Source organism: Dioscorea cayenensis, chromosome 12, assembly GCF_009730915.1.
Source record: "Dioscorea cayenensis subsp. rotundata cultivar TDr96_F1 chromosome 12, TDr96_F1_v2_PseudoChromosome.rev07_lg8_w22 25.fasta, whole genome shotgun sequence".
NCBI classification, from domain to species: domain Eukaryota; kingdom Viridiplantae; phylum Streptophyta; class Magnoliopsida; order Dioscoreales; family Dioscoreaceae; genus Dioscorea; species Dioscorea cayenensis.
In genome coordinates this window covers 2,065,297-2,075,425 of record NC_052482.1, presented here as the reverse complement: position 1 = coordinate 2,075,425, position 10,129 = coordinate 2,065,297, and the positions used below count along the sequence as shown (strand labels likewise).

The window sequence follows — 10,129 nt, the reverse complement described above, 5'->3', positions numbered from 1 at the left end:
TAGTTGGGGACTAGAAGTTGCTATGTCAAAATACGTAATGTCGAAACATTTTATCGAGACAGAATACATAAATTTGATGATCTCGTTTTTCGAGATAAAAAAATAATTCCAATTCATTCCAAAAACTAAATCGAATTTCAAATAATAAATAAAGTAGTAATTCAAAAATATATTTCGAAATAATAAAGCATTTTTCTCAAAAAAATTTAGAAACTCAAAAAGACTAGGATTTTTCAAGTATATATATATATATATAATAGGATTTATATAGTGGGATACTTACGGATTAACAACTGATTTGAATTCTTTCATCAATCGAGGTTTTTCTTAGGAAGTCCTATATTTGGGGAAAAAAATCAGTCAGAATTACAACTAAATCAAATTCTAAAAATTCACACGAGCGTAAAAAAACATATTCAAGACACTAACAAAACTACCAAAGTCGAGACTAATAACCAATTCCCCTACAAACCTTAAGATTGAAATCAGCAAAGCTTTGCAAATTATAACACAAATCATAAATTTCAATCTTTTAAGAAAACTAGACATCTACATCTATAACATATCCAAATCTCACAATGATTTGAGATCTACGGAATTTAAGCCATCACTTTTAAAAATCATGAATATGTAAAGTAACAATTTCAGACATGCCCTTTTTAATAAAATATATCTCACAACATATAACTTCAAATAAGATTAATCTTTAGGAGCATATAATTAACTCAGAATTGAACAAATTCCTTATTAAACATGAGCCCTGATTCAACATCTAAGATTTTCAAATTCTTTGATCAAAGTTCATGCTTCCTGCAGAAATGCCATTGAGCACCACTATAGAAATCTGATCATATCTCACAAATTACATGGCTACAAATTCTGAAATTTGGAAGAGTCAAAGATAAAACCATCCTCTATAACTTTCTTATATAAATCTAAATCTAAATCAGAACTTATAATCATGAAATTAATAAAAAATTGTTGAAGGGCTGCGGAAAAATCCTGTCCACATCACTTGCGTCTAAAACTTATAATTTACAGGATACTTATGTAAAAATTTTGAAATTTTCCAGGGATTTATCCAACGTCAAACTTTACAAGTTTCTTATTCGACTCTCCTCCAAATTTGGACCCTAAGACATCTAAAATCGAAGAGGAGTTTATGCTATGCTGAAAGGAATGTTTGAATCTTATCCTCAAATTAAATCAAATCAACATCCTCACCAAATTCTAACCCGAACTAGTATCATGCCACAACAATTATAAGGAAGAGTATCAAAAAAATAAATTAGAACATTCTCTCAATAATAACAGTGAAACAAATCCCTGACAATGAGACCCTTCTCACATCCCTCGCCCGCCACCACCACCCGCAAATAGGGAGAGAAAGAGATGAGGCAAGGTGTCACGCCCCGAACCTAACCGGGCACGTGGCAATCGCCACGACGACAAGTGGGTCCCCAGCGACCCCACATTTCGGTCGCCGTGAGGCTCAATATAAACCTGTTATCACAATTATATAACTAGAAGACAACATAATAAAAATATCACAAATAGGGTTCCCTAGTACTAGGAACCCTAAACACAAATAACAACAATACTGGCACAAACCCGGGGTTTTTAAGATACAACCCGAAAATATAAATACAAGAACCACATATAAGGTCAAGTCTAGTGGATCCATAGAGGGTACATGCATACTATAACAAACCTAAATAAGAAATGCAGATAAACCTCTCTTGCTTTGCAGCTGCAACTACATCCAACGTCGCGATGCGAAAAGATAAAAAGGGGTGGTGAGTAGCGAGAGGTTACCCGAGTGAGTGGTGTCGGCATAGATATAACGAGTGATAAAGTATTTCAAATGGTAATTCAAAAAGAAAATAATAATAGCATATAAAATCGGTTCAAGTATTCAACATATTAACAAATAACACAAGATTCATCAATAGTAAAAATCAAATAACATTTTTAAAACATAATGAACATAGCTCCAAAAAAATACAGGTGGCCTAAAAGCAGTTCCCACACTAATCGTGGCGCGACTAGGCTGTGGGACCACCAAGGAGTTTTTAAAACTTTTTAAAAATTTAAAAGGGTGCCTTTCCTTGGTGTTGGCACTTGAGATCCCCGATGTGGTGACCCGGGTTTCTCACATAACAGAACCCCCTATCAATGGCTCCGCGCACCTCTTGACCCGGGGTAAACCCGAGGGTTAACTCACGCCGCCTCCCATCGAGGCCGGACCATGGAACCCCCACAGCTGCGGTGTCGGGACTAAAAGTCCATTTGTCACCATCAAAACTAAATGCCATCAACATAATTCTTTCTAACTTCCAATTCAAATAATCCATCATACAATGTTTAAATACGGAAATGTACATCAAACCATATCTCATTTGCATATAAATACGGAAATGCAAGTAAACATGTTTCTTTCAAATAAATAGGTATAAGCATTCTAGTTTTAACCATTTCAAGTAAATTCGTACTCAAAAAATATATATATCAAAGAAAGTCAATTTTATCATCAAGTTTATGTGATAAAACACATGAAGAAATACTTTAGTACTCTTATTAAATCTATGCAATTATAAATTTAACCACTCACGAGAACCCGAGTCGTCTCGATCACGAGGGCGCACTCACTTGATCGTGAGCTCCTTCCCCTTGGAGGGACGCTTCGCCACCTAGATCTAGCGAGGGAATTCAAATTTCTAATGAACATAAGAATGATAATCACAAGAAAATGTATAAGAATACGATTATACATGTCTAATACAAAAATATTAGGGTTTTAAGGCAAAAACATCGTCATTTTGGATCCAAAGCGATCTCGAGAATGGAGTAAAACTAGTTCCAATGAGTTCAGGGTAAGAAGAGCTTCAATGTGGACCAAAGAAATACCAGAAAAGGCTCAAAATTTTTCGATTGCTACGAGTAATTTCGAAAATTGCTACGATAACTCGAACCTTATACTATGGATTTTTCTCCCCAATTTACAACTCTAAATCGAAAAATTTTTCTTCTACAACATCCTCATACATGCATTATAAATCATTGGCTTCAATTTAAGCCTATGGATCATCATATTCATGGAGAAATCAAAATTTTTTTATATTTCTAAAAAAACAAGAAATACGGGTGAAATACAAAACAAAAAAACATTGGATATAAGGCTTACGGATTCGGGGAGTGAGAGAGGAATGAGTTTGGTATTGAAGTTCGCGGAAATTCTCGCGGAAAAGATTTTTTTGTCTTCTAAGTGTATGCTCGGCAGAACAAGAAGAACAAGAAGCAAGGAAGCAAGAAGTGAAGAAGGAAAAAGAAGGTCTCGAGGTTTTTTCTCATTCATTCATTTCATTTTTAAAATAGGAAATGACCTAATTGCCCTCTTAATAGAAAAAAATCATATAAAATGGATCCAAATGACGGAATTGCCCCGATTTTTTTCACATAAAAGCTACCATGCAAACATGCAAAAAAATGCCACTACTACTAAATGACCATTTTATCCCCTAATGCAAGCATAAAAAAATCTAAATAGGCCCGAGGTCTAAATCGGGGACAGGGTACAACACTCTACCCTCCTTAAAAAAATTTTTGTCCTCAAAATTTCGAAACTACTCAAACTCATCTGAATAAATGAGGATATTTCCTTCTCATGAACCGTTCGAGGGTTCCCCAAGTTAACTCCTCAATCGATCACTTCTCCAAAGAACTTTTTACAAGCGGCACCACCTTTCCCCGAAGTACTTTTTCTAGCCCGATCAAGGATACGAACAGGCCTCACTTCAAAAGTCAAATCTTCTCGAAGTTCAAGCGGAGGTGTTTCAAGTGCATCGCGACGGATGCGGTACATACTTCTTCAACAACGAAGCGTGGAAAACATTATGGATCTTTCTCTAACTACGGTGGCAGCTGTAATCTATAAAGCCACTGGCCCCAATTCTTTCAAGTATCAAGAATGGCCCAATATAGCGAGATTTAACTTTCCCACTTTACGGAACGAATTACTCCCTTCAAGGAGATATCTTGAGAAAACTCTGTCACCAACTTGGAACTCTAAATCTCTTCTCTGATTATCGGCATAGCTCTTACCTAGGTCTTGGGCCACTTTTTAACCTATCTTGAATTACCTTCACTTTTTTTACGTGGTTACCTCAATTAGTTCCACACTCTGCAACTTTCTTTCACCAACTTCATTCCAACAGAGGGGTGTTCGACACTTACGCCCATACAAAGCTTCATAAGGTGCCATACCAATACTTGCATGGAAGCTATTATTGTAAGCGAATTCCACTAGAGGTAAGTGCTTGTCCCAACTTCCTTGGAAATCGAGAACACAAGCCCTCAGCATATCCTCAAGTGTATACGGGATTATGCGCTCCGATTGACCGATGCATGCGGGGATGATATGCGATCTTGAATCTCAAAGTTGTCCCAAGAGCTGATGAAACTTAGGCCAAAAGCGAGATGTAAATCTCGGGTCACGATCGAGACACAATTGAAAGCAGGTACTCCAGTGGAGTTTAACGATTTAAAGCTTATAAATAGCTTCGCTAACCTCTCCAAAAGGGTATTTGGTATGAATGGCGAGAAAAATGGGCTGACTTTGTCAAAGCGGTCCACAATAACCCACACAGCGTCATGCCCTTAAAGAGTATGCGGTAACCCAACCACGAAATCCATAGTAATATGCTCCCATTTCCACTCTGGAATAGGTAAAGGTTGTAATAGTCCCAGCTGGTATTGATGTTACGCTTTTTACTGGCGACAAACTAAAGCATCTTGCTACAAATTCTGCGATCTCACGCTTCATTCCGGACCACCAATAATTTTTCCACGATCGATGCGATACATCTTAGTCTTTGCTGGGTGTATAGCATAGGCTGAGGAGTGAGCTTCTTCTAGAATAGCACTTCTGAGTTCTGCATCCCTTGGAACACAAACTCTTCCCTGAAATTCGAGAATACCATCAACTGCGAAGCCCAAAATCGCTAGGTTCACTTTTTTTCCGATCTACGTATTTCCTTCATTAACTCTTCATACATTCTCACGAGATTTTACGAATACGCTCCGGTAATGATGGTCTCACCACAAAATTTGCCAACAAAACTCCCTTTGGCTCGATCTTAAGTCTCACATCCATGTCTCGAAGGCTGCAAGTTGAGACCCGATAAGATGTTGTGGCGAAGCTAAAGAAGTGGAAGTTTTTCCTACTTAGCGCATCTGCAACCACATTGGCCTTCCACGGATGATGAGTCGATCACCAAATCATAATCCTTGATCAACTCTAGCCATCTTGTCTGCCTCAAATTTAGCTCCTTACGAGGTAAACAAATACTTTAAACTCTTATGATCTGTATAAATCAAGCATTTCTCTCCATAAAGATAATGTCGCCAAATCTTCAGGGCAAAAACTACTGCTTTGCTAACTCCAAATCATGGGTAGGGGTAATTCAACTCATGCTTCTTCAAGCTGTCGCGAAGCATAAGCTATTACCTTCCCATCTTGCATTAATACTACGCCAAGACCACAGTAGGTGAAGCATCATTTGAACACTACAAACTCTTTACCACTAGTAGGTAGAGTAAATCTTGGCTTTGAAGTCAAGCGGTTCTTCAATTCCTTGAAGCTTTTTCTCACACTTCTCATCCCAAACAAACTTTACCTCCTTTCTAGTCAATCGTGATAAAGGTGCAGCAATCTGAGAAAACCCCTCCACAAAACGCCGATAATAACCCGCCAAACCTAGGAAACTTCGAACTTCAGACACATTCTTTGGTTGTTCCCAATCAATGATTGCTTCAACTTTCTTTCGATCCACACAGATTCCTTCTCCAGATACAACATGCCCTAAGAAGACCACTTCATGCAACCAAAACTCACACTTTGAGAATTTAGCATACAACTTCTCTTCTCGAAGGATCTGCAATACTGTACGCAAATGTTGCGCATGCTCTTCTTCATTTCTTTGAGTAGATCAAAAATATCATCGATGAAGACAATTACAAACTTGTCGAGATAAGGTCGAAGACTACATTCATTAGATCCATAAAAGCGGTGGGGCATTAGTCGGGACCGAAGGCATGACCAGAAAATTTCATAATGCCCGTATCGTGTGCGAAATCTTTGTCTTGACACATCACTTTCCTTGATCTTCAGCGATGATAACCCGGACCTTAGATCAATCTTTGAAAACACTCTTGCCCCATAGCCCGATCAAATAAATCATCGATTACGGGTAGAGGATATTTGTTCTTGATAGTCACCTTGTTCAGCTGCGGTAGTCTATACACAATCTGAAAGAACCATCCTTCTTCTTCACAAAAGACTGGCGCGCAGGGTGACACACTCGGGCGTACAAACCCCTTATCCACCAAATCCTGCAACTGTACTTTCAGCTCCTTAAGTTCTGTTGGTGCCATGCGATACGGAGGAATGGAGATTGGAGCAATACCCGGTAGCAAATCAATAGCAAACTCAAACTCTCGGTCTGGAGGCAATCCAGGCAATTCCTCAGGAAATACATCCTCAAACTCCTGGACAATAGGAACATCCATGACGTTTGGTCCAACAATTCTTGTATCTACTATGTGAGCCAAGTATACCTCACATCCCTTGCGTACAAGTTTCCTTGCTTCCACAGAAGATATTACACACCTCGAAAGAACCTTCCTTTCACCCTCAAACACAACACTCAGTCCATGAGAGCTTTGCAAAGTTACTTCCTTCTTGAAGCAGTCAATGGAAGCCTTATGCCTATTTAACCAGTCCATACCAAGTATGGCATCAAAATCTCGCATCTCCAATGGAATCAAATCTGCCTCAAAATCTACACCCTTCACTTTGATAGGACATCCCTGAAAAACAACCTCCCTGACAATCTCTTCACCCAGAGGTGTTTGTATCAGAAGTTCACAGTCTAATGGGGAGGCTATTCTATCGGCATGACATGAAAATGCAGTGCTAACAAAAGATCTCTCTGACCCTGAGTCAATCAATACATATGCATCATCTTTGAAAAAAATAGATACGATTACACTGTAATCACGTTGGAGTACGTCCTCGGCTTCCTCATTGGTCATGGCAAAAAAACTACGAGTGCGAGAGCGGATTGCGAGGTCGTGTTGTTCCACCTTGTGGACTATTACTAGCGACAAGCGATGCGGTAGGGAGCAGCGGTGTAGAAGTAGTAGGCGGTACACCCCTTAGGCCCGACTACAGTCGTCCCGCGAGGGAGGAGATCTTGAACACGGTGTTGTCATGGCCTAACTACTGGACATCTTGACTTAAGGTGACCGATGCGCCCTGCCTGATAGCATCTGCGTGGTTCACGGCATGGACCTGGATGGAATCTATTGCGATTCGGCATGCGGGAACATTTCGGTTGATTTTCCCTCCATAAGCGCCACTCGCGGATGTAGCACCCGCCGATTGCCCGACTTGCCACGATGGAGGTCGGTGAGCTGGATCTGAAAAAAACACGAAGAAGTACCCTCACTCTTTGCTTTGCGCTTGGGCGACCTTGAAAAAAATCTGAGTTTCTTCTCTTGGCCAAATTTTCACGAAGGCGTTTACCTTCAAGAACCAATTTCTCGACCCTCAATGCTAAGCTGAACCACTTCTTTGAAGCTTTGATTCCCGATAGCGCCATCTTCTCTACGATACTAAGATTCGAGTCCCGCCTCGAAACTTGGAACATAAAAGCTTCTTCACCACCAACAATTTCGGTACAAAATTTGCCAATTCTTTCAAATGCGCTTCATATTACGCCCTTTGCCTTATTTCCACTGAACCAATTTCATGTACTCTTGTAAACTACGGTCACGGTGAAATCGAGGTGTAATATTCTTCATCAAACTCATGTAGAAAATCTGACCAAGTCAGTGGTATTTCTGAACGACCCTTGAGAGTTTCCCACCAGATCCTTGCTCTGTTTTCCAAAAGCCTGACTGCAACCTTTAGTTTCAACTCATCTTCTATGCCCATGTCTTCAAAAGTAGCAAGCAACCTCTTTAACCATTCCTTGGCAGCCATAGCATCACCTGAACCATCAAAAGCATTACATCCCAACTGTCTTGCTTCCTTCAATAGCTTGGACAAAATTAAGCTCTGACTGATTTTACTGTCTTCCACTGGTGCTTGCTGAACTGAAGGCATTGGGGGTGGTGGTGGTGGTACAGACACTGGCTCAGTATGGGGCTGTCCCCCAAACAAGCTCCAATAACCAAGGAAATCACGATATTCCTGATATGTCGGCTGGCGACCCTGAGCATCCCAATATGCCTTAAAGCTTTGGAGAGCTTCAGGTGGTGGTGCTACTCACGGGGTTACGATCCGAGTGCGGGACACGGAACTCCGAGGGAGCATGCAGGCTGCCACGGCGAGGCTCATGTCTGAATTGACCTCTTGCCTATGGGGAGAAGGGGGTTGAGCGGGGAGTAGGTTCCCCGGAAGGAACACTAGCTCCTCGACAGCGTACGTGGACGTTGTGCTGGCATTCTAACTGAAAAGAACAAAGAGAGACAAATTTTTTAAGCTTAACTCCTATATGCACTTATGCTCAATGCAAATCAGTAATTGGATCCACTAGTCTTTAAGGAAATCAACAATTTTAGAATTTAAACTAAGATCAATGTAAACCTCTAGCTCTGATACCACTAAAATTGTCACGCCCCGAACCTAACTGGGCACGTGGCAATCGCCACGACGACAAGAAGTGGGTCCCACAGCGACCCCACATTCAGGTCGCCGTAAGGCTCAATATAAACCTGTTATCACAATTATATAACTAGAAGACAACATAATAAAAATATCACAAATAGGGTTCCCTAGTACTAGGAACCCTAAACACAAATAACAACAATAACGAGCACAAACCCGGGGTTTTTAAGATACAACCCGAAAAATATAAATACAAGAACCACATATAAGGTCAAGTCTAGTGGATCCATAGAGGGTACATGCATACTATAACAAACCTAAATAAGAAATGCGAGATAAACCTCTCTGCTGCACTGACGACAACTACGTCCAACGTCGCGATCCGAAAAGATAAAAAGGGGAGTGGTGAGTATGAGAGGTTACCCGAGTGAGTGGTGTCGGCATAGATATAACGAGTGATAAAGTAATTTCAAATGGTAATTCAAAGAAATAATAATAGCATATAAAATCAGTTCAAGTATTCAACATATTAACAAATAACACAAGATTCATCAATAGTAAAAATCAAATAACATTTTTAAAACATAATGAACATAGCTCCAAAAAAATACAGGTGGCCTAAAAAGCGGTTCCCACACTAATCGTGGCAGCGACTAGCTGTGGGACCACCAAGGAGTTTTTAAAACTTTTTAAAATTTAAAAGGGTGCCTTTCCTTGGTGTTGGCACTCGAGATCCCCGATGTGGTGACCCCGGGTTTCTCACATAACAGAACCCCCTGTCAATGGCTCCGCGCACCTCTTGACCCGGGGTAAAGCCCGAGGGTTAACTCACGCCGCCTCCCATCGAGGCGGACCATGGAACCCCACTGCTGCGAGTGTCGGACTAAAAGTCCATTTGTCACCATCAAAACTAAATGCCATCACATAATTCTTTCTAACTTCCAATTCAAATAATCCATCATACAATGTTTAAATATGGAAATGTACATCAAACCATATCTCATTTGCATATAAATACGGAAATGCAAGTAAACATGTTTCTTTCAAATAAATAGGTATAAGCATTCTAGTTTTAACCATTTCAAGTAAATTCGTACTCAAAATATATATATATCAAAGAAAGTCAATTTATCATCAAGTTTATATAATAAAACACATGAAGAAATACTTTAGTACTCTTATTAAATCTATGCAATTATAAATTTAACCACTCACAGAACCAGTCGTCTCGTCCTGAGACGCACTCACTGATCGGCGAGCTCCTTCCCCTTGGAGGACGCTTCGCCACCTATATACAAGCAGGGAATTCAAATTCTAATGAACATAAGAATGATAATCACAAGAAAATGTATAAGAATACGATTATACATGTCTAATACAAAACATTAGGGTTTTAAGGCAAAACATCATCATTTTGGATCCAAACGATCTCAGAATGGAGTAAAACTAGTTCCAATG

The 10,129-nt window shown here is 39.8% G+C and overlaps 1 protein-coding gene across 1 annotated transcript; it reads right to left on the bottom strand.

The window, feature by feature from the left end:
* Positions 1 to 5,582: 5,582 nt before the first annotated feature.
* LOC120273778 lies at positions 5,583 to 7,092 on the bottom strand. The gene is made up of 2 exons (XM_039280480.1): positions 6,277 to 7,092; positions 5,583 to 5,933 (listed from the first exon to the last, which is right to left on the bottom strand). Exons 1-2 carry the CDS (start codon positions 7,090 to 7,092, stop codon positions 5,583 to 5,585), a joined length of 1,167 nt encoding a protein of 388 aa, XP_039136414.1.
* Between the last annotated feature and the right edge of the window lie 3,037 nt (positions 7,093 to 10,129).